The sequence below is a fragment of the Embiotoca jacksoni genome, unplaced genomic scaffold (genome assembly GCF_022577435.1).
Source record: "Embiotoca jacksoni isolate LCO1_2020_lvr unplaced genomic scaffold, fEmbJac1.0.p SCAF_15, whole genome shotgun sequence".
Taxonomy (NCBI): Eukaryota; Metazoa; Chordata; class Actinopteri; family Embiotocidae; genus Embiotoca; species Embiotoca jacksoni.
Window position 1 is genome coordinate 4,871,146 of NW_027185285.1, and position 24,882 is coordinate 4,896,027.

The 24,882-nt window shown below is 41.0% G+C and overlaps 1 protein-coding gene across 1 annotated transcript; it reads right to left on the minus strand.

Moving 5' to 3' along the window:
- Positions 1 to 17,797: 17,797 nt before the first annotated feature.
- Positions 17,798 to 21,653, minus strand: socs3a (suppressor of cytokine signaling 3a). Its single transcript, XM_069149038.1, has 2 exons — positions 20,470 to 21,653; positions 17,798 to 19,828 (listed from the first exon to the last, which is right to left on the minus strand). The coding sequence occupies exon 2, from the start codon at positions 19,692 to 19,694 to the stop codon at positions 19,077 to 19,079; it is 618 nt and encodes a 205-aa protein (XP_069005139.1). The 5' UTR covers positions 19,695 to 19,828; positions 20,470 to 21,653; the 3' UTR covers positions 17,798 to 19,076.
- Positions 21,654 to 24,882: the final 3,229 nt, after the last annotated feature.

Genomic DNA, 24,882 nt, shown 5'->3' on the forward strand with positions numbered 1-24,882 from the left:
AACTGGCTCGTGACGTCGTAAGCTGTAATTTATGGGAAGCTAAAGCTTTCTGGTTATCTGATGTGTAAAGAGAAAAAAAAACTAGTACTGCAACAGACTCTTCGAGGAAGCAAGGAAAGAGCTTCTTTGACACAACTCACCTGAGTCAGATTAGCATAAAGATATGAGGTTTACGTCTTTGATGTCCAAAGCCTCAAACGTTTCACTCTCACTTCCCACAAATACACTGTGCCGGTGTGAGATTATCTTGCTGTATCACTCTTGCAGTCTTTTTTTTTTTTTGTCTTGTCTGTTTTTTGCCTCCCCCACCACATGCACACGTGCACGCACGCACGCACACACACACACACACACACACACACACACGCACACAGAAACACAGAAACACAGAAACACACACACAGAGAAACACAGACACAAACAGACACACGCCGGATGAAGAACGAAGACATTTACTTAAGAAAAACTATGACAGATGTAGTAAAGTGAGTGCATCTGCTGCCTTTCTTTAAATAAAAGCATTCGCGATAGCATTCTATTCTTCTGTCCTTTATCACACATACATGTCAATCATTTACTGCCTCATTTACCATGAAGTATAAAAGATAAAATGAGAAATGATCACAAAGGATAGGAATAAAGTAGATGTATGTTTCCATACGGGTTATGAATGTATTCTCAGTTAATGTCACTGTATGTTGCTCTGTGTTCAGTGATTCAGTCAGCCATGGAAAGAATCTGTGTTTACCCACAGAAATCTAAACTTAGTCAAACTCTCTCAGAGGGGGTTAGTTACAAACCTGAGCCCCCGTGTACCTCACACTTCAAAAATCACCTCAGTGAAATGTTCTTACAGTAACTGCGAGTACTCATATTCACGTTGCCCACCTAAAATCAAAGCGATGGAATCACACAGTCTGACTGGATACTACGTTTGTCTGACTAACCGTGCCACATGTACGTTTGTAATAAAAGACGCAGAGTTTAAAGGAAACGCATCTGGCAGGAGTGAGTGTCGGGCGTTATCATCACCGCAGCTGAAACACGGGGGTCCCAGCAGTATCACTTCCTATCAATGCTGCGGGTAAGAGGAAGGGGGAGGGTCGCCCGTTCTCTTGGCATGATGTCACACACCGAGAGAGAGAGAGACTCAACGTTTGCCTCCTTTCAACATCACCGTTTTATTAGAAATTGCCACACATTTAGATAATAAAGTTTGCAAAGGACATAAAAGTCCACTAAAACTCTGTAAAAGCTTCTGGTGGGGCTTACACAAACAGATTCCAGATGAATGATTCAAATGTTGGCTTAGTAACATGCTTTGACTTCTGCTTCATTTGTGTTTTTTCTAAATACTTTCTCGGGTTGAAAAATTCATTTAAATTGCTTTTTTTATGAGTTCCATGGATTTATAATATATATATATATATATATATTAGCCAGTCAATCAGGCTGACTAAAGAGTGGGCTTCAGTGGGGAAGCGGTTTCTGAACAAAATGAATGTGTCTGTCTGACGCGAGTTGTTTAGCAGGAAAAGTTTAGTTTCTGTGTTACCAATTCCAATCACAAACGTGTGAATAGCCTGCTTGAGTTTTTAGAGTAAAGTAAAACTGCAGTGGGGAGATAAAGGACAAATTGAGTGGGGGCCTTGTCATGCCCACACATCAATACATTTCAAAAACAGAGAACGAGGGAGAGGTTAAGAGGAGTGTGTTCGTTTTGCATAAAATGTGGTCGCAGTTGCTCAAGGCAAACAGGTTGTGACCAACTTCTGAAGGGTTTCCTGATACGCCACAAGGTGAATCATACTTCTCAGAGAGCACAATCGATTCCTTGAATTGTTACAAAGAGAGTAACTGCCCTCCCCTCCCCTCCCTCTTCCCCTCCCATTCTTCTGTCTATGACAATCCTTTTCTCATTCATACCAAGTGTGTCAGACAAGCTGTTCTGTAGCTAACAGAAAGATTTCACCGCTTTGGTCTCATTTCAAAGTCACTTAATCATTTCCCCATCCATAAACTAATGTCGGCTGCTGTATGTGTGTACTTTTAAAAAAAACAACAACTTGTATCGGGTCTTTTCTCACGGATTCACCGTTAAAAAAAAATAGTGAGCTAAATATAAATTAATTGTTTCTTTCCTCTCGTTTCTCCAACAAAAGTTGTTTTTTGAAGAGTTTATAACAGTAACTGAAGGACCAGCTTACATAACAGAACAATCCCTTCATAAACTATGCTGCAATGCTGTCAGATCACAGTGAGATTGATGCTTTCCCACAAAGACACCCAGTTCCCTGGAAACAACACTGAGAAACATGTGACTTTCATATTACTTCATATGGCAAAAATGTCCAAATTCTCTCCATTGCATCAGAATAGAGGAGATGGTTCACAACACAGGTCTAGTTATTCACTGTAACGCGAACAATATGTGACCATTGTGGAATATTTTAGCCGTCATTACAGGAACTGGAAAAATGATCCACTTGTTAACGTTTGCACCTGTCCAATCACTCACTCACACTATTTCATTCTTTATGCTATTTCTGTAGTTCCTGGTATGTAAATTGAGCAAGTGCACTTCTGGGTCAGCGGTATTTTGCAAGTGCGTTATGTACAATATCGCATCTTTGTGACGGGATATACACCAAATACTGGGTGTAGTAATGTTTCTTTTTCCTGTTTTGACCAGTGTTGCAATTATTACGTCACATTTTTTACATTCCAGTCTTTCTGTAGTCACACTTCCCAAAATGGCTAGCTATTGTGGTCAAAGGGCTATCTTTAATGGACAGGATATCTGACATTTTGTTCAGAGAACTATAAAGTAACATATTAGGTATGAAGGAAAAGCCACATGAAAGATTATTTGAGACCGAACATATTCAGACAGGATGTGTGTCAATGTGTGTGTCGATGATGGGAATAGTGATCCTGCCCAGTTTACAGTCAGTGTGTGTACATTGTGACTCAACCAGAAGGAACAGACTCTAATAATCACCCTTATTCATTCAAAGGTTTTAGGAGATATCGCAGTGAAATGCTTAAGACCTTTCATCAGCTGATAATGTTTTGTGGTAAAGATTATTTGAGACAGCAAAAATAGATTGTTTGTATGAGAAACAGAGGAGCAGTGTACTTTACTCTTATGAAATAAACCAGCTCGAACTCCCCCCCCCCCACCACCTCTCCCCACCACCAACATCACAATACAAACCAGCAGGCAATATGAGGAGCACTATTATGCTATTATGATAATTACTTCAATTAAAATAGCGGAAAATGATCCGTGCAGTGAAAAAGATCATTGAGGGAGAGAGGGAGAGGCAGTTTGTTAAATCTAAGCTTCTGCCTGCTTCAAATCTCCATGCAGTATATTAAACACATGAGTCAGCCCAGTAAAAATGAGTCTGCCTGCGTGTTTCCTGTCCTCTACTGACCCGTGAGCTCATTTTTCTAAACTCCATGTTAACTTAACATCACAGACGTGGTAGGAGCATTCAGGAAAGTGTAAATACTCTACACGTATTGCTGAAGTTTCACCGATACGATTTTTCTCTTAGTTTCATTTAGTTTGTTACTTAGCAACATTTCAGACTCTCTGCAGGACCTTCGTGTTTCCAATGCTGTGAGTCAGTTCACTTTGACGGGGAGTGTTACTGTTTTCCAAAAGTAGTCATAAGAGGAGAATTTCCCTTTAAACTTTTTCTTGCAGTCATTAATACACATTGCAAGGTCTGGGTATCATTAAAGAAATTTTGATACGGTACTGATACCTGGACTTTGATGGTTGTTCCTGAACAATACTGTTTTTGATATAAATTTTATGAAATCCATCATCAGCAAAGGACATTTGCGTTACACACCATGGTACCAAATCGGGAGTTTTTATGCTCTCAAGAGGGAAAGTGCAAGCCAGGTTGTAAACTAAAATCAACAGATGTATCCTAAACTCCTCACATGCAAGCTATCACTAGATACTGCAATTCACCACTGTTCCCCGAACGCCTCAAATGCAATCAGGAGAAGTAAGCTAACCAGCTGCACACAGAGAAGCCTCTGGTCACTGCACCGCATGCCACTCAGACAGATATGTAGCTAAACATTTTTTGAACAGCTTCAAATAAGGCGTTCTGAACCTAAAGGCTAAAATGGAGTGATTGTATCTGTATGGGCAGGCTAACCAAGTGGAGGTTATGTTTGATAAAATGCTGAGGCTCACTGATGCTGAGATTTTCTCCTGCGTAAATGTAGAAAAAGTTATGCATTTCGAAACAAAAGCATGTTGGTGTTGCCTGGATATCAAAATGTGGTACTGCATTGTAACTAAATATTTTGTATTAACATTCTTAAAATGGTTTTAATAACACTGTCTGAGCATTATGCTCTAACTGTTAAAATGTTTACAGTAGTTTTTTTAAATATTTTTTTTTATGTTCCCAGAATTGTATTACTTTTAGAGTAGTAAAACATACAAAATGTGATGTGGTAACTTTCTTAAAACGTTTTTGGGATGTTTTAGAGACTGTTCTAAATCCTAAATTGAAGAACAACATTCTGGGAACAAGAAATATCCTACATTCCCAGCATTCCTGGAACTTTGCATAATATTCTTACGATTGTCGAACAAAAAATTCCAGCTGAGTGTTTAACATTAATGTGAGGCCCATTTTTCCCATCAGAAGAGAATAAATTATGAACACGGCCCTAAAATTGTTTTATTTTTTACATTTGAAAAACTTGGGCCAAAAAGTAAAAAAGTTGTTCTATTACAGGTGGTGGCATTCCAAGCTGCAAAGTTTAATTATATCACATTCAATCGGGTTTAGTTTCTATGAATGAGCCGCATATAGCCAACGCTGTACAAACACTCACTGAACCATTACGCAGCCAAACAGAACTTGCACTGACACCTGGCAAGACCAGAGATCGTGTTATGTTTATGTCAAACTGAGCCTTCGCCATTTACATACTGCAACAAAACCACAATTAGTCACAAGGGTATTTTTATTTTCACCTTTCAATCCAGTTTAGTGATTAGCTGTCACCTCAGTTTCTTGTTTTTAGATTAGAAAAGCAAGAAACCAAAAGCCAACTTATTTTTTTTCACTCAGTCAAACAAAATCGAATAATCTTGTGAATCTTCACACACTTGCACAAGGGAGGTTGAAAAAAAACCAAAAAAAACCTCCCTTTTTCTGTGTTAACAGAAATCCCACAATACATGTCAGTGACAGTGGGCGTCTGAATGACACAATTCTTAATTTTGCTACTGTAGTGAACAAAAACCCAACACATCAGGCACTGATGTTCAAACCATCTGCATTTTATTGTGAAACTTAATTAGAAACTGAACCTCTTCACCCTCTGTGCGCCACGCTGAATAAAGTCACTACCGCCAAGTGCATACACAGTACTAAAGCAAATACTAAAGTTTAAAATTCTAGTACCCATAAATGTGTTACTAAATAACTCCACTCCATTATTTTTTTTCTTAATGTTTACAACTGCTATCCAAACTTTTATTGGCAATGGTAATCACAAGCCTCAAAGCCCATTTCCAGTCACCAAACATAGGGGGGAGGGGGGGGGGGAAGTCCCGTTTCCTTTTTAGGCCAGTGGGCCCATAATAGTGACCTTTACTATTATGGCATTTGAGTTGCGAGAGCCAGGGAACAGTGGGACACGCTTTTAAGTCAGCGTGTGGGCCGTGTGAGGTCTGCTAAGAAACAGCAACGTACAGGCTGACTGTTTACAGCACGCTGCTGCTGCATTTCCATGGAAGTGGCAGGAGCTGTTTTTGGAGCATTCTCCAGGCCTTGCGGCCTCCGAGTGTTTTCAGTGTACATCTCCATGGCAGCCGCTTGTTTTTACTTGTACACCTTTCGTGCTATAACAGGAATTTCCTACTGACAACAGAGTGAAGGGCTTTGTCTACACTTTTTTCTCCTTCAGTCTTGTGTTAAAAAAAACAACCCCGAAATGACCCAGCTGTATTTTTTTGTCTCCAGGGCCTTTGTTGTGACTTACTGTGCACAACCGAATCAAAGGAGCACTTGTAATCTTGTGCCAAAAAGGTAAAGTGGTACATTTTAGGATTATTTTATTTTATTTTTTATTTTATTTTTTAACAATGATTGCCTAAGTTTAAGCTTGTTTCCAAAATTCTCAAAAAGGACAAGAGCCATTAAACCACAGCTGAAGAAGGGGGTGCATTGACGTGACGTCATTAAAAGAGCACCAGCCGAACCTCATACGGTGGAAATATGGATGTTAGAAGTTAGTCTTGTGCTGTTTTTACACTGATGAATGGGGACAATTCTAACAATAATGCACAATGATTGCAGTCAACTCAAATAATTGCAATAAGGTGATTATGTTTTAATTGTTACAGGACTAGGCCGGGCCAAAAGTTACTGACATTGTATGTTCAAACTGATATTATGCAAAATCTATAACATTTGTCACTCCAGGTGTTCTGTCATGTGCTGTTTGTCATTTTCTTGTTTGTTCTTTCATAGTTGTTTTTTCCCCCCATGATCCACCAGTTAGAGACTGTACTCTTTGCTGACGCAACATCCCAGCACTACATTGGGTCATACAGGGTCAACCTCTGTCACTTGATAACCTCTGTTACAGGAAAGACCTGATGACTCCACCTGACTGGGCTCTGGTTTCAGCTTCTTGTTCTCTTATTGTAAAGCGCACACACAGTGTACATACTATCTACAACTTATGGAAACACACACATACACATACTGACAAGTTTTCCTGTATCTTACTCTCTCTCTCTCTCTTTTGATATGTAGATGGTGATTACTGTCATTAATCCTTAACATGATGCAGACGGTTTAACAAGACAAAATGAAGGACTATTCTACATACAAAAAACATAAGACTTTGATAGTTTGGCCATATCACTGAATTTATCTTTATTTGCTCCTGATTTTGATATGGCTTTCCGTTTGTTTAACTGGCGTTTACAGCTAAGACCATTACTTTAATAATCACTCACTTGTATCATGAAGCATTAGAGTCAGATGATTTAAGCAGCAACAATCCACTGATACTGGACAAACATTCATATATTCATTCATGTAAAAAATTGCACTTGCAGAGAATAATTACTGTATATAAAGCATCATTCACCTGATAAGAACCTAATTATGCAAAAGTGAAAAGCTTAGGGTGTCTAATTCATTGTAAATTTTAAAGCCACGCTAAGCTTTCACGTTAATGACATGCCATATACAGATATAGTGGTAATTGTGCCATGGAGTGCCAGATGGATGCAGGTGTTCAGTCCAGTCATCTGATATTGGATAGAGTTTGGTCAGCTGGAACGCCTGCAGGCATCCGCCGCATGGTTTCAGCTGTGGATTTGGTGCTATAGTATTCATATGAAGTAGCAGGACGTGACACTGACATTCACATAAACTACAGCAGCTGCTATGTTCATCACAGTAATACAAAAAGTCACACAGTTCAGCAATGTGACTCATTAATGTGTTTCTGGATAATCCTGACACATGACACAGAGGGATAAGATAGTCTAAAATATTTGTAAAAGGTATACATACTTTGACGATGTTTTAATAACTGTTTCATGAAGTGCCGTGTCCACATGCCACGCATCAGTGACTTTAATGGTTTTACAAATGTAGCAAAGCTCAACAGACTGAGCAGAAAAACCCGTGCTGAGGGTGACAGAAAACACAGTAGATAAATGTATCTGTTGGTTTTCTTTGTGTCATCATATCAGTCAAGCTCTGAGGAAATTTACAAGGAACAGCAAGTCATGCCCTTTACGATGTTTGTCTGTCTGCCAGCTGTTACTGCCTGTTTGACATAGAAAACCACAGACAAGATAGACAGCCGTAGGTGTGTTAGATTCTCCTTGAGGGTAACGTGGGCGGTGCTGAGTGTCATTACATTCAGACAGTGCGAGACCTCGTGTTTAATTTTGTCTGTTATATTTACAACCCTGAAGAATTAGGGGAAATCCCTGGAAAATTAATAGGGAATACTTGAGTACTTCTGGGAAAAAGTACTTGGCAACTATTGCAAAACTATAGTTTCACAAGAAGAGGGAAGTTCCTGCATGTTGTTCTCTATTTAGTATGTAAAACTGCTGAGCTTTCTGACACTGTTATTGCCGGTGTGATATTTTGGGTGACATACAATGTTGCTGTCAACTCAAGAACGAGAACTAATCCAAAACTTCACTTCTCGCTTTAAACATTATAGAAGTAGGCTTCTTATTAAAGCCAAAATCCATTTGTTGTCCGTGTCAGTTGTCCTGAGCTTTTACTGAATACACAGATACAGTACATCTATACACACTGTACTCCTACAAAAACTGCATTATTTGGTTACTGTGGTGACGACAACTGCTGCATAATGAATGGCGAGAGTACTGGCGTCAGCATACCGCATTTATGAATTACATCACACTACAACCCAAGCTTCCTGACGTGACAAAGAACACCTTGTTCCTATAAAAGACTCTCTCACACACACACACAAACACACACTCCGCCACATCCCCAAATCTCATATGTAATACTAGAAGGGCAATCAGAGAGCACAGATCTCATTCAAGGCCAATAGTCTACTGTACTATGATATACAAATCTGCAAATGCAACTACTACACATGTGCCACAATATATTTGCAAAACTATTAGAATGATGTAAAATAAACTGCTTGGCTGAAGCTTCACATCTCACCAGTTGTACCAGTTCTTTCCAATGAAACCACTGCCCCCCCAGTGCTCCATAACCACTGCAAGCTGTATTAATTTAAGCAAGTATGTGTATTTCAGAGGAGTAATGGTACCCATAAATTTGGATTGCAATGTGGAGTCATCTTATTTTTAGACGAGCCAGTGTTTCGTCACTACTGACATGTACCAACATCTACTGGATGGTCCAGTTCAATTAAATTCAATCTCATTTATATAGAGCCACATCACAACTCATCTCAGGGCATTTTACATAGTAAGATCAAGACCTTACAATATTGTTGAGGAAAATCCAATGCGCTGCTTGCTATAGTAGCCTATCTTAAGTCTACGCCCTGGAAGGAGGATAGGTAACATTCAAATACTACTTTGTATGAACAGACAGAAAGAATCTATTCCCCCAAAAAATGTATTAATCAATTAATCAAATTACTTATGCTTCAGTTTGATTGGCAATAAATAAATCTTGCTCCTTTTAAATAAGCAACTAACTTAAATTTGGCCCTTTTATTCAAAGTTATTATTCAGATACTAAAGGGGGAAAAAGAAATGTAACAATGTACTGCTGAGTTTAAGTTAATACCCGGGTACTGTTAAATTCTGAGTTTAACCAGTTCTGACAGACAGGATCAAAGATGAACATTTATGACATTTAGTAGGCTAAATGTCTTATCTTACATTGTTAACACTCTGATGTCCCGCCCACGGGTTGTTGAAAATTTCCAAACTTCTTTGCTTTATACACAGGCTACACTGCATGTGTACACTCATGTGAGATGTCTTTGGAGAGGAGAGATTCTTGTGATTCGATAGATTTTAAACACGTCAAGATAAAATTGTCACAGCAGGTACAGTCAACACTTTTGTCAAACTACTGACAAACCCATCAAAATATTACGATAGTGCAAATCATCTATAAAGCCTCATAGTCCAGCAGCAATTCATTAAGAAATCCGACAAAAGCGGTCTGATTAAGTCAGCAAAGGTCTAGTAGAGTCCAGTAAAATATTTAGTCCAAAACATCCATAATACACACGAAGCGCGGTCGCACTGTTGAAAATATCCGGCTATTATGCATATTTTCCACTCTCTGAGAAAGGTTGAGACTTGAGTTGAGTTGAGTTGGGACTCTCGTTTGATTGACACCTCACTTAAGCCAATAGGAGCTTCCAAATCCTGTCCACAGCCTACAATATCAAATTATCAAATTTGAATTTGGACTTGGCAAGACTTAATGTTGTGGTCCCGTTTGGTTTTTCAGCTAATAAGTGCCTGCTACAGTCATCTGCAGAAATGTATTTGCAAAAAAAAAAAAAACTGGCAAAATGAAAAACCTTGTACTTCAGTGTGTTCAAATTTATATAACTCAATTTCAGCAGCACTTGCAGGGATTCTGACAGATGAGGGAAAATCTCCTGTTACCTTTCAAAAGAGACCAATCTAATGCATGAAGGCTACTACAAATGATTCAAGAACAGCTTTTAATTTACTTTAGGTATGCCTTGAATAGACGCTTGAAAATAAAATACATAATTCTAAAGTTCTGTTATAATTTTCAGTGATTATTTTTCACAACAGCTTTCCCAGCACATGCTACAACATAGGGAAATGTATCCCAGCAGCATACAGTAGTTCTATTGTGGCTTACAATTCAAATGTAAAAGTTAATGAATAGATGCTGATTGTTTGAAGCATTTCCCAGTCAGATAAGATGACTAGGAAGTGAGTCAGGGTATCATCAGAGCAGTGTACAGCAATAAACAGAGGCCTCACCACATTTCTTCCATCTTATCTGTCCAGTGTTATTTGATTGCTGATTCACGCAGCTTGTAATACCCTGCTGTGTATGGGTGCCCTACGGTTTCCAATAATGTAACTAATGAAGGCTGCGTTTGCACCGTGTATTGAAGTATCCAACAGAAATACATCATTTCGCTGTGGGCCAGCTTACTGTCACAGTACAACAGGCTGCTACTCGTAGCAGTGACTCAGAGGGTGTTTCCCAGCAGCAGGAGTTAAGGACTTCTCTTCAGCGGACATTGTTTGCTTTTTGTACCTGCCTGCAAATTACATCTGACTGTAATAGCAAAGCAGGGATATTTAAAATCCGCTCAAAAATTGCTGAAGTGGCAGCGGATTCAGCTTCAAAGAACAAGCTGACGATAGAGGTGCAGATTTACAGCGTTGTGGTCGGGCAGTGAGGCAAAGAGCACAGGAGGGAGTGGAGTGCGAACAGTGAATCTGGAAGTCCAGAGGAAGAGTGTGCCTGAGAGAAGAGACTCAGAGGGAGGGACTTTGCGGGCCGTGATGACTCACAACTTCTCCCTGGTTGGCTCTGATATCTGGCATCTGGAGCTCATTGACACAATAACTCCATGGCAACCAGCAGTTGCGGAATTGTAAACAGACTGAGAGAGTGGAAAGAGGAGCGGGAATCGAGCTGTCACTGTTTCTCCATAATGTGCTCACGGGCTCCAACAGCGCAGTCGGTTTACTGTATTCACATGTGTTGAGGGTAAATAGAGCACATGAGGCAAAATAACCACCACCGCACACAGGGTATAGTTCTCAACTACCTACACCATTCAGGGGTCAGTGAGTTTTTTTTTTTTTTTGTGCTTACTTAATTTTAATTTAGCAAACATAACACACATGTACTTCAGATCAACAAAATCTGACCAATTTTTTTGAAGTGTACATTGCTTTTGAAGATCAAATATATCCTGCTTTCACTATATTGCGGGATCTCTAACCCTCTTCTTTTTTTCCTTTTTTTTTTTTTTTTTTTTTTTTTGCATAATTAAAGATCATAGCAGTTGTTTCCTGGGGAACAACATTTCTTTTTCTCTCAGTAGTTTCCCCTCTGGGAACTTGAGTAAACCCAAATAAAACTATGTCAGTTGATGTCTCAGTGGCACTGTAAAGTTGAATTTAGCATGGACATTTAAAAACCTTCCTGTATATGAGATAATTTTTGGCTGCCGATGACTGGAAAACACCAGGCTCTACCACATGCTTATGCTAAAAACTCGGCCCTGCTTTATGCATTAGCAAGCTTGTCACAATGCCAGTCAGTTCCGAGTTAGTTCTTGCTGAATAATGAAGACACCATAACATGACTTTGTTGAGAAAGGGCATTTTGACATGTCACATTTGGAACAACACAAGTGTAAACAGTAAAATCAGTGATGTCTGAACTCAATTTAGCAGCTTCAGTTTTAAGGTCCTCGTATTACACAACTCTGTCACACTGTCATGTCTAACTGAGACGCTTAAACAAATCAGAGCCATCGTTATTGGCTAACACTTGCACCTTTCCTGCCATGACAAGTAAAATATCTGGGCTTAATAGCTGCCTGAGGCGCTAATCGTCTGAAGCCCCCACACACCTCAGCCAGCTGACACAGGTGTTTTCACTTATGTTGCCTGCTATGATCTTTAATTATGCAAAAAAAGAAAAAAAAAAGAAGAGGGTTAGAGATCTTGCATTATAGTGAAAGCAGGATATATAGCAAAAAGATTGATGACATACGCTCCTCATTTTCAAACCCAGCTTCTGTAACTACATTTCCATCATCATCATCTTCATCCCCTTGTCTCCCAATCAAGTTCTCACCTTGGTAACCTCCGCCCGCCCAACCACCTGCCCCCTTGACCCCATCCCATCTCATATTCTCCAGTCTATTGCTCCTGACCTTCCTTTTTCTCACCCATCTCATTAACACTTCTCTGTCAACTGGCTGCTTCCCGAACTCTCTGAAGGAGGCGAGAGTGAACCCTCTCCTGAAGAAACCCCCCCCCCCCTCAACCCGGCTGAAGTAAACAAACACAGACCCGTCTCTCTTCTTCCCCTTCTTTCCAAAACTCTCGAACGAGCTATCTTCAATCAACTCTCCTCCTATCTCCACCATAATAACCTTCTTGACCCTCACCAGTCTGGTTTCAAGGCAGGCCACTCAACAGAGACGGCCCTCCTTGCTGTCTCTGAGCAGCTTCACTCTGCTAGAGCAGCCTCTCTCTCCTCTGTCCTGATCCTTCTTGACCTTTCTGCTGCATTTGACACAGTGAACCACCAAGATCCTTATTTCCTCCCTCCAGGACCTCGGTGTCTCAGGCTCTGCTCTCTCCCTGTTCTCGTCCTACCTCAACGACCGCACCTACCGGGTAACCTGGAGAGGATCTGTGTCTGAACCTTGTCCTCTCACTACTGGTGTCCCTCGAGGCTCCGTCCTGGGTCCCCTCCTCTTCTCTCTGTACACCAACTTTCTCGGCTCTGTCATTCACTCGCATGGCTTTTCCTACCACAGCTATGCTGATGACACCCAACTGATCCTCTCTTTTCCCCGATCTGAAACGCAGGTAGCAACACGAATCTCTGCCTGTCTGACTGACATCTCTCAGTGGATGTCCTCACACCACCTGAAAATCAACCTCGACAAGACCGAACTGCTCTTCCTTCCAGGAAATGACTCTCCCATCCTCGACCTGATTACTACCTTGGCCAACTCTGTGTTATCCCCGACCCTGACTGTTGGGAACCTCGGCGTGACACTCGACAGTCAACTCTCCCTTACTGCCAACGTCACTGCAACGACGCGTTCCTGTAGATACATGCTGCACAACATCAGGAGAATACGTCCTCTTCTCACTCAGAAGGTGGCGCAGGTTCTGGTTCAGGCTCTGGTCCAGGTTCTGGTCCAGGTTCTGGTCCAGGTTCTGGTCATCTCACATCTGGACTACTGTAACTCCCTCCTGGCAGGTCTACCTGTTAGCGCCATCCGACCTCTGCAGCTCATCCAGAATGCCGCAACTGGACTGGTCTTTAACCTCCTGAAATTCACTCCCACTACTCCGCCCCTCCTCCTCTTCCTCCTCCTCCGCTCCCTTCACTGGTTACCAGCAGCTGCCCGCATCCGTTTCAAAACATTGGTACTTGCGTACCGTGCTGCGAACAGATCGGGTCCAGTGTACATCCAGGACATGATCCAACCTTACATCCCAGCCCGCTCCCTCCGCTCTGCTTCTACCAATCGGCTTGTTGTTCCCTCGCTGCGAGCTAATCACTCGACAAAATCAAGACTGTTTGCTGTCCTGGCTCCTAAATGGTGGAGTGAGCTCCCCACTGACATCAGGACAGCGGAAACTCTGTATATCTTCCGCCGCAAACTAAAAACACACCTCTTCTGACTTTACCTTGAATAGGTAGCAGTTTAGTAGCGCTTAAAATGACACTTACTGATAGCACTTTGTAGTTTGGCTTTCTTGAAGAAATTGTATTTTCTTGATTCTTGTTGTTCTGGGTTTTGTACCCTCATGGTTGAAATGCACTTATTGTAAGTCACTTTGGATAAAAGTGTCAGTTAAATGTAATGTAACGTAATGATTAGACTTTGTCTCAGGGTCACATAGGAGGGCACAGGCTGAGCTTGATTTACATATATGTGGCTCTTCCATTCATTTTGCTGTACCTGTAAATAAAGCACAGTTTAAGCTTCTATTATGTGCAATAACAAGTAGTGTTGTGACACCATTGCATTTATAATGCGTATTTTCCAATGATTTTTCCAATCTTGACTTAAAGCAGACCAGAAATATTTTCTGACCTGTGTGGGTGGGGCCTTCTAAAACTTTGCTATCTGGCTCACAAACTTACCATAAATTTGTGCTTTATAAGCCTCCATGTCTTTGGATAAAATAATTTCTTTAAATTTATGTTGTAAATCAGGTTATTGTGAGACTCTGACAGACTTCAACTCTTATTAATGTAAATCATTTTCTACAAGTAGATCTTATTATGTGTACTGTCTGGTGCATTTCTTTGGAAGTGCACACTTCATCAAGCCGGAGTCACTGAAAGTTGCTAAGTTCTACCTTCAACTTGTAATTACAACTAAGTTGTATTTATTATCAATCTAGCATGACAAAAAACGCACACTTAAACAATAATAAGTCAGTCTGGCAGAACTGTAGCAGAATGTGCTCGGCAACCCATTTTCTTTATAAATAATAAAAAAAATTTCTAACACCATTATACTATAGACATTAATTCAGAAATTTAAAAAAAAACATGCTCATATTAAGGTAATATTCAAATGGTAGATTAAAAAACAACATTATCCTACAATTAAATGGAACTGTCTCCAGTGTCGCCAGATGAAATAGACAAGCAGTAATCTGAAACACAGGAAATGTGCTCTGCACAATGGTTGACACGTTTGTATTTTTGTGAAAAAGTACTTCCTCTATTTTTAGCAAAACTTGTGTACCTAATTAAAAAAGCATTCGTATCTTTCCTCATCTCTGCTCTGTGTCGAGTACAGAGAACATGCAGGTACTTCCTGAGAAAAACCTATGCGGGAGTTGCGGTGGTTTCAGATTACCTTAGATGCAACAACTGGTTGGGGTTAGCTGTGGTGACAACTTGTATGACTCTTCAAAGCTTGATTTCTAAAATCACATGACCTTACAGTACCAGAGAATTTCTCTGGAGCAACAGCCAAGCCAGCGTACTTTTAATAGTCCTCCACAGAAATTACACACAGCTGGCAGCTGGCAGCTGGCAGTCAGGCATTAAAGGTGTTGTCTTTTATAACTTAATTCCTTTGTAAAGTTGTTGAGACTTCTCATTAACTGCCTGACCATTTTGTTTCTGCTTCCCATTTCTACAGAGCTAGGGTTTACTCATGATCCCATGATTTAGTTTTTAAGCTCAGTAGTAGCCTGCACTTATTTGGTAATATCACATACAAATGTGGCATTTCACACTCCCAGCCTCAGTCTGCACTCACTATCTTTAAAGTAAATGAAACCATAAAAGTGATTCATAACATTTCTAATTCCTCTGATTGATCATTTCTAAGTAATCCAAGGATGTTTAACCTTGTTCGGAATATTTTATGCCTGACAAGGAAAGCAAAGAATTTCCAACACAGTTTATAGTCAGGGCTTCATCCACATTAATATGTTTTCATTTTAAAACACATAACTTTTCCCGCGTTTATGGCCGGCATCCACACTACTAAAACTCCTGCTAAAATGTTGTTTGTTTTGGTTTGAAAATTCCAGGACTGAGTTTTAGGCCACGTTCACACTATTGTGTTTGTGTCCATACTAACATGCCTGAAAATGCATCTCATTTGACAAAAGCATCCATGAAACAAAACTTCTAGTCACACACCTGTACAGTTAAACAATATTTTCCCTCTCTGCTGACGTAGTCTGTGGGTTTAGCTGGGGATTGTTTTACTTCAGTGTGTGTGCACTATTTTCAGGCATGTTGGTATGAAACTGTGCTGAAGCACCAGTGTGTACGGATATCGTTTTAAAATGGACATAGCTTAAATGAAATTCGTGAAGAAAAATAAATGAATGAATGTGTATTTCAGTAGAACAATGTTGGTTTTGACTTTAGCACATTACTGGGAAAAAAGACATTATGCTGGACCACTACACAGAGCACTAACACGTCAAAGACCCTTCATCTCTCTGCTAGCTCACCACTGAGCCCCATTGGTGGAGAGAAAATAGTAAAGTGCTGTGGAAGCAGGTAAAGCAGGATCTCCTTCCTGTAATTATGTTGGAGGTTATTGCAGATTCCCGTTCATCAATCATTTTAGCAGGAGGCAGTTAATGTGCAGGCGTTCCCGGCTGTGGTCTCACTTAATGTTACTGTGCTTTATATGTCCACGGTAGAAGTGATGTGTCCGTGCATTCAAAAGTGGTCACAATAAAAATGTTATATTTTAGAAGACAATAAAAGATTGTAGAAATAAATAGATTGAGAATTGTTTAATACTATCTTACTTCCTCAATGTTTTGGGCCCTACAGACTATTCATTGTACTGTATTGCTAAAAAAAAAACATGATGATTTTGTTTTTTTCTTACTTCTGACCCAAATATTTGTGTTTGCCTTCAATCAGACCTTTTAAGGTCTGACAAATTGTTATAAAACTCTCAAATTAAAAGTATAAATAGACTTACTGGCAAGGTGGCAGAGGTATTATAGTGAAATTTAGCACCATTAATGATTAAATAAGTTGTAAATTATGCAAAACTGATGAACACACTCCACTCTTACACATAAACAGGCAGCTTTTACAAAGGAAAGAAGGCCTTGGAGCACACGGTGTGTTGTTCCAAAGATTTCCCTTACAGTAATTCACAAGGCACGAGAAACCTTTATGTAATTTAGGATTTAAGGAGAATCTGCTCACTCTGTGCTTCAAATACAGCTCTGTGGCATTGCTTGCATTTTGTTGGCTGAAGCCTGGCTGTTGTCTCAGATCCCAGCATGCAGGTTAGAGCAGACAGGGTGTGAAGCATGTTGTTTTTAAACTTAAGAACACGTTGTTCCGTGGCGCTGTCGTCACTCAGCTTGATTACAGGATAAGGAGCGTCACGTGAAACAGAAAATAGACAGTCTTTGGATTCCTTTGTATCTACATGTGTTTTTACTCGAGCGCCTGTTTGTGTGCAGAGTGGAACATTTCTGAGAATCTCAATACTCATAAAAAGCCATTCATGTTAAAAGGAGACTGCTGCATCATTATATTTTTTGCATTCTCAAGTGTGTTGGGTCACACTAACACCTACAAAGACGGTAGTGAGTCACACAAGGAAGGGCTCATCTTGTACTTCTCTAGAAGTCTAGATTGTTATTTTGAAGTTCTGGTGTATTTTGTCTGAAGCAGCTTCTTTGTTTGATGAAGAAATCATTTGTTTTTCTCTGCTTATAGCTAAAATTAAGTTTGCCGTATCTTCTACAGAAACTAATGTTTAAAATGGAAATTGGAGAGCTCTTGCTACATGATAAAAAAAAATGAAGACGTGTTTATGTTTAATGTATCTTTAAGAATGAAGTGTCACATGGAGCTGAGGTTTCCCGTGTGGGTTGATGCTTAGTAAAACTCAAGGGGAACACTTGAGGCCTGACCTTTCTGGCAAAATAACTAGAAGTGAGTAATGCCGAGTAAACTTGAAGTTGCATGCGCATAATGTGTTTACCCAAATCATGTTTTGGTCATAACAAAGCAAATCAAACAGTGAGATGTCATTTCGTAGAAAAATAGTAGTATTTATTATAAATTAATTAAATGTTCATCCAAATATAAATAAGTGCAAAGTTGTATCAGTCTACTTGCTTCGTCAAACTTCTCAACTATCTTCAAGCATCCACAGCCAGTGGTTTGGCTGGCAAAAAGAAAATACATCTTTATAAAAGACAGCACAAAAACAGATTTACCATTTCATCTTATCTCATGTAAACATGTTTTTAACAAAAATAAGATACATTTTGATTATTCTCCTTGTTAGGAAAAGACAGATACCAAATGTAATACATTCTTTTGCGAGCAGTGATAATCCTGTCTGTGCCACAAATACTACCACATCTTCTGGTATTGCAGGTCCTCACCACTGAAGCCATACAAAGGCTTGACTCTTTACTTGCTTAACTCAGCAGTGGTGCTACTTTCTCAAGTAAGATCATGAAGGATTCAGTCAACAAACTGTTGTCAGGTTCTGGCAAATTTGGCATACACCATTCCTCTGAACAAAATATTAAAAAAAACAACAACACACATCTTCTGTCCACATTGTCTGGTCTTAGGAGATCATTATTAAAATGCCAGCCCTTTCTATCCCGGCTGTTACACTAATACACCTGGAAGGCCATCAGTGTCCACTTATTTGTTTCCATTGTCTGTGATTTTCCAGCAGACCACTTGGCCAGAGGTCGCCGGCTGCTGGATGAACGTCGAAGATTATCATCCAGCAAAGAAGCCGGTCCGGCTCGAATTAATGGATTGTTTTCGAAGGCTGACGCGCGTGTGAGCTCGATGGCCTCACAGCACACTGGTTAGTAGCAGCAGCAGCGGCGGCGGCGGAAGCAGCGGCGGCAGCAGCAGCAGCAGCAGCAGCAGCAGAGGGAACCTGTGCGTCATCACACTGTAGACAGCTGACTGTGAGCGTCACTTCAGTTTTTAGTAAGTTTTGCGTCATCAGCGCAGCAGAGGAGGACGGCGGTGTTGGTGTTATCTCTCATTAATACCACCAGATTACAGCAGTGCTCTTTTTCCTTTCTCTCGGCCCCTCTTTGTGGATTCGTCCTCAATGCAGTGTCTCCTCTTTAATGATTCCCACGTTTCTGTGAGACCTACACACATCTCGTGCTCCTTTTTGCAAGCTCAGTACCGGACCGGATTCCGTCGACTCTGTTGCATCGTTACTCCTCAGATTCGGTGTGTGTCTTCACATAGCTGTACTGAAACCAACCGGTTTCCTCGTGACCCTCTTTAAGTCTTTGCCCCTTCAAGAGCGTCCGTCTGACACCCCTATATGGGAGCATCGTACTCCTGGAGGAACTCCTTTAGCGGATGTGGAAGTTGGTCTCTTTTAGAGGACATGTCCAAATGTCCGTTGACTGTTTTCCTGCATAGATGCTGCAAGGTGGACAAGCTACAGGAGAGAGGTCTGATGAGCTCCAGAGGGATCTTCTCCCCTCCAGAGTAAATGTAGTAGATATTCCCACTGCGAGCGTTGCCTTTGCTCTGAGGCATGTAGTAATGAATCAGCTTGAGGACGCAGTCAAAGTGGGGAACAGAGTGAACGTTCTTAGGGTCTGTTTGGAGGTAAAAAGAGGTCGATTCACACTGGATGCGCAGGTTCTTAGTGCCCGACGCTGTCTTGACGCTGAGGGTGAACAGGTGTCGGTTATCAGAGCTGTCCCGGATGAGGAAGGTGCCCGTTGCCTCAACCGCCAGCATGGCGTTGGCCTCCTTGCCGGTGATGGCGCTCCAGTAGAAGCCACTCTCCTGGAGTTTGTGAAGCGTGGCCAGGACCATCTGGTACTGCGTCTTAGAGGTAAAGGTCTTGTAACGGTAAGGCAGCCGCATGCTGGCGTCCAAGAGGCTGCTGCTCATTGCGGAGTCAAACTTGCTGTGAGTTACCATGGCGCTGTGCCCGCTCTTTAGGCAGTCTGGGTGCCACACAGACCAGAAAAGAACAGGTGGAGTCAAACAGAGGTTCAGGGGATAGTCTGGGGCAGGCGCAGGTCAGCTCTCAAGTCTGTCTGGAAAGGAAACACCTGAGGAGGAATAAGAGGAGGAGTGAGTTAAAGGTCAGTTTGGAGAAAAAAAAAAAAGATTCAACTAAATGTTATAATTCTGTTTAAAAGTTTGACTACACACAGACACAATTTTCCAGATCATTTTTAATCACATTGGGCGTTAATATAATAGCCCACTCTTCCACTCCCGAAGCTCTACTGGAAACAATTTTTTTTCTAGAGCTAGATGTACGTCTCAAATGTCTCAAACATTTCTGGGGATGACTTTTTGCAATCTAGAAGAAAAAAAAGGAAAAAAAAACAAACAAAAAAAAGGGACCCTACTTCTAACTTGTGTAAGTCCTTTGTTGGAAACGAGTTGTGGTTTTAACAGCGTGCTTGACTATAATTGCCTCCATCTAAGTTCCAGCCATTTCGGGGAAACTTTTTTCTGTGTAATCTGCCCTCGGGAATGAGGCACCACGGTCAGTTCCAGTAAAGACAACGTAATACTCATTGCGCAATTTACGTGCCAATATCGGCTTCTCTAAACAGTTTGCTTGAGCAAGGTAAACATCCAAGACATGACTTAATATGCACTTTTAAATTCTATTTATACGTTGATGAAAAGTGTTGGGGGTAAAAAAAAAGAAAAAAGAAAAAAAAAAAGCGATCCTCACCTTCAATGTTTCTCCAAACTCTCTCTTGTAAGTTAAATCCAAATGCTCGGTCGGATAGAAGGCTCGTTTAGTCTCTTAGGTTGGTCAAATGGTTCTTCTGAAACTTCTTTGTCAACAAACTTGAGGACTGAAAAGTAGTCTACTCCGGTGCGTAACAGCCTGCGTGCTGCCCTGCCGAGCTGAGGGTTTATAAGTGAGGTGGGAGGAGAGGAGTCCTCGTATTTGCTTGGAGACTCCTCCTCTTTCCAGTAAAGCCTCTCTCTTGGCAGGTTGACAGGAAGCGTGTGTTTATTTATTTTTTTCTAAGGATTCCTGCTATGAGAAGTGCTCTCTCTCTCTCTCTCTCCTCCCCCCGCCCCGCTGTTCCTCCAAAATGAACTTATGGAGGAGTTCCAAGCAATGCTTATTTTATTAACCAGGTGTCTTTTGTCTTGTAAATACTTTTTTTTTTTAGGGACCGAGAAAGTCCATAGATAGATAGCTAAATAGATAGTTACTTTATTAATCCCCAAGGGGAGATTTTTTTTTTTTTTTTTTCGCTACGGCAGCATTTATAGATACAGGAAAGAAATAAAATAACAGTAAACAATATTAAATATAAAAACGCACAGTATATGCAATAAAATAAAAAAAATAAAATAGAATCATAAGGTTATATTCACATGTGATTACGTATGCTCTTCTTTTCTGATAAGACTTCCGCTTTTGGTTTCAAGCGTGGAGATTCAGTCTTAACTGAGGCAGTTTATGTAATCTGTTTCGGAGAAACTCATAGTAACACCGGGTCATCCTGAGCACTAATTCCCCATAGAGGGCGCCACATTTTTGGTAACGTCATGGCACATTTCCCACTAGCAACAGCTGGTATCCAAGGGCAGCCGGTTATTGTTTTCTCGTTGTTGTCCGGCTTTATATCCGCTTTTTCCCTGCAGTGTTTGGCCCAATTATTATTTTTTTAATGACTCCTTTTGAAGTTTTTATACTTGTCATAAGATTTGTAAGCGCTCTCTCCAAATCTCCTCGTTATTAAAATATGTGCTTTAATGTTGTACTTAGTTCATCTGTGCACGCAGGCAGCCCAGTCCTCACGGACTCCAATATAAAGCATCAAACATATTGTTGCAACACTAAAACATTAAAAGACATGAGCACAACCTCTTACCATACATGACCATACATACAAAGGACTTTATGCAATGTCAATATTATTAATAATATTATTAATACAATCTATCCCAAAAAAAAATTGTATTTACTTAGACAGAACTCTTAAAAAAAAAATTATAGAATGTTTTCCAATTCAAGTGTTTGTATCTGTTCTCGACCTCTTGAGTCCTTGATTTTTGACTATATGATGGCAAAAAAAAAGTTAAAAAAAAAAAAAAAAAGTTTTCCGCCCATCGTGGTGACCCCAACTCATCTCCTGACCTGAATCTTAAGGTAAGACTGTCTTTATCATCACTTTATAACTATTGTGTATCCGCATCATGTTTTGGAAGTGACGCTAATCTTTGGCAACACAAGTGTGACTGATAAGAGCGCTCATACGATCTCCTTCCCTGCTGACTCAGCTATGACCACCGTCAGCCTCAGGTGGTTGTAGTGTTACAGATTAACCCCAGGCTCTGGTGTCATTGCAGTGTCTGCCTTTTACTGGCTGAGGCCTGTTGGAGAAAGCAGGCAGAAAACAGAAAGTCAGCAAAAAAACAAAACAAAAAAAGATAGAACTCGCAAAGGTTTTTTTCTTTTACCAAACTTCAGCAGGGAGCTGGACAAAGGGAGGAGCTTGCGGGCATCAAACTGACGCCACAGAGCTTGATGGGCTTTGGTAAAAGCCAGCTGTGTCCACAGAGTTGAGTCAGGTGTTGCCTGAATACCAGCAGCAGGATAAGGGTGGGAAGGAAAATCACTAGGATGGCCTTGTAACAGTCAGCTCGTTTCCAGAAAATCTATTGTGTCATCATTGTGAGGCATCAAATCTCCCGACTTTGAACACTAAATTCCTGATAGGAGTCAATGGGAGGGAGAAAGAGCAATAAGACGACTCGAGCTGGAATTGAACACCCCCCCCCCCCACACACACACACACACACACACACACACACACACACACTACGTTTTAGCTCACCTCGTCTCCATGGAACCCACTATGCAGACTGTACGTATACCGGAGGTAAACCCTGGTCACGCAAGGTGGCCGACGAACTAAGTGACCTGTAGCTAAGACAGCCTTCAACTCAAACACATGAAGGGAATCCAGCCAAACATCTGTGGGTGTGAGACTTGGCAATGACACATTGGCTCTTCAGGGATGTGTGTGCTATGTCTTTTATAGATTCTAGGAATCTAAATAGTAAACCAAAAACACCCATTTGTACTTCTTTGCAAGTTTCTGAATGTTTCCTGGCCCAACTGGATGCAATTGGTGAACTAAAACTCTAAGAATACTATAAAAAAAAAAAAAAAAAAAAGAGTTTAAATTCACATGCAGAGTCGATGATTTTGTCCTCAGTTTAGTGGATGAGACGAGGCCTTGCATGATAAGTCGGTGCGTCTAAACCAGTGTTTAGTGGAAAAGGCAGCTGTTTAGGTTTTCCCACACTGACTCAGAAATTGACTCTCGCTCATGGTTCCCGTAAACCCGCTGGGGATGAAGGCAAAAAAAAAAAAAAAAAGCGGGCATCTCCCCTGGAAAAGAGCGACGAAAAGCCAAAAAATATTATTCAACAAAATATTTTGGAGCTGCTTGGTTGAGCAGTATTTCACTTAACAGGGAGATCTTTTGAAAGATTTATGTGTTTTGCCAATTTTGGTTTTTTTGTGTGTAATTATTTGTGGTGTTGGCAACTACAGAGGCGCCACTATTGTTTGCACAGCTGAATAATGGAGATCCATGAATTCAGATTGGAATACCGGTGAATGTTATTTTCTTTTCTTTTAACATCGTGTTGTTATGCCGGATGGAATTTCAAGTCAAATCTTTGTTTTCTATAAATTCCAATTTACTGAGAAGCCTGAATGAAACTGTATGAAAGAGGAAGCTATTTTTTTTGGGGGGGGGGCGGGTCTGTGAAATCCAAACGATTCCCGATTGGAATCGAGCGATTTACTGTAGGCGGCTGATGAGTTCAGATATGCCGGCAGGTTCCTGGTGTATCAGTCAATTAGTTCCGGTTGGCGCTGCATCGTTATCGAGAACGGCGCTTCTTGGCTCCACCTGCTTGTTTTCATGTCGCTATTCGTCAGCTTCGGTGTGCCGTCATTCATAACTATATTACTGTAAAAACTTCCTTGTTGGTTGAGGAAAGCCACTTCTGTGTGATTAACAATCATCCAGTGATACTTTCCTGGTAACACACTCTTTCTCTTTCTCCCTCTCTGTGTTTCGCTGTGTCGCCGTCAGTATCGCTCTTTGTGTGTGTGTGTGTGTGTGTGTGTGTGTGTGTGTGTGCGCGTGCGTGTGTGTGTGTCTGTGAATGATGGGAAGTGCCTTGCGTGACCACCACAGCTGAGAATGCCGCAAAAACCCTTGTTTTTCACAATCCGTTCCTTCTGAGAAAACGCTCACAATAGGGCTTTATGGTATGGATAAAGACACATTTTACGTTTACCAGTAGTCTTCCGCCGGTATGTGGAGCGATTCCAGGAATTCTTTCAAGAACATTTTGTTCGCTCGTGTCAGAGGATGCCGTTCATCGCGCCGATTGCGCAACTTTACAGAAAAGAAGGCTTCACTTATTATTATTTATGTTGTTTTCCTCCCAGCGGGAAGTGATGACGCCATGTGACAGTAAAAACTGTAATAAGTGGGCAAAGTGGTTACGAATTATAATAATAATAAAACAAATAAAATATATATATATTCAAATAGATTCCTGGCACAAAAGCTCACAGAAACAGACTTTTCCCAGTATAATTTAAGTTTGCGCAGCACTACTTTGTACACTCCACTTGTGTCTCCTTCTGCAGGGCCGTTTCCACCTGCCTTCTCGCTTGTAAACAAAGCGCCGCCGTTTCTTTGTAATCAAATCAGCAGGCTCCTCGCGAACAGGTTATTGGCTCGCCGCGCTCTGAGAAAAGTTGCGAAAGTTGGCAGTAAAGTCTGCCGTCACGTTCCGGGCACACTTTGCATTCCTCCCCTGCGTATCGCGCGGCGCCTATTTACGGCGGTCCCGGCCAAAAGCAGAACCGAGAGCCATTTACTTCTATTCTTCACGCCCACAAACTCATCGGCGACATATTTGACGACCCCCCCCCCCCCCCACCCCCTCCCCCGGGCTACTCTGGTCGCGCGTGGCCCGTTTCACCCAATTTCAAACGGCCTCTTCGTTTTTACCCGTCGCCCGACTAAACCCTATAAATCATCGTCCCCCGGAAATGCGTTGACGGGAAGCCTATTAAACTGCCGAGAAT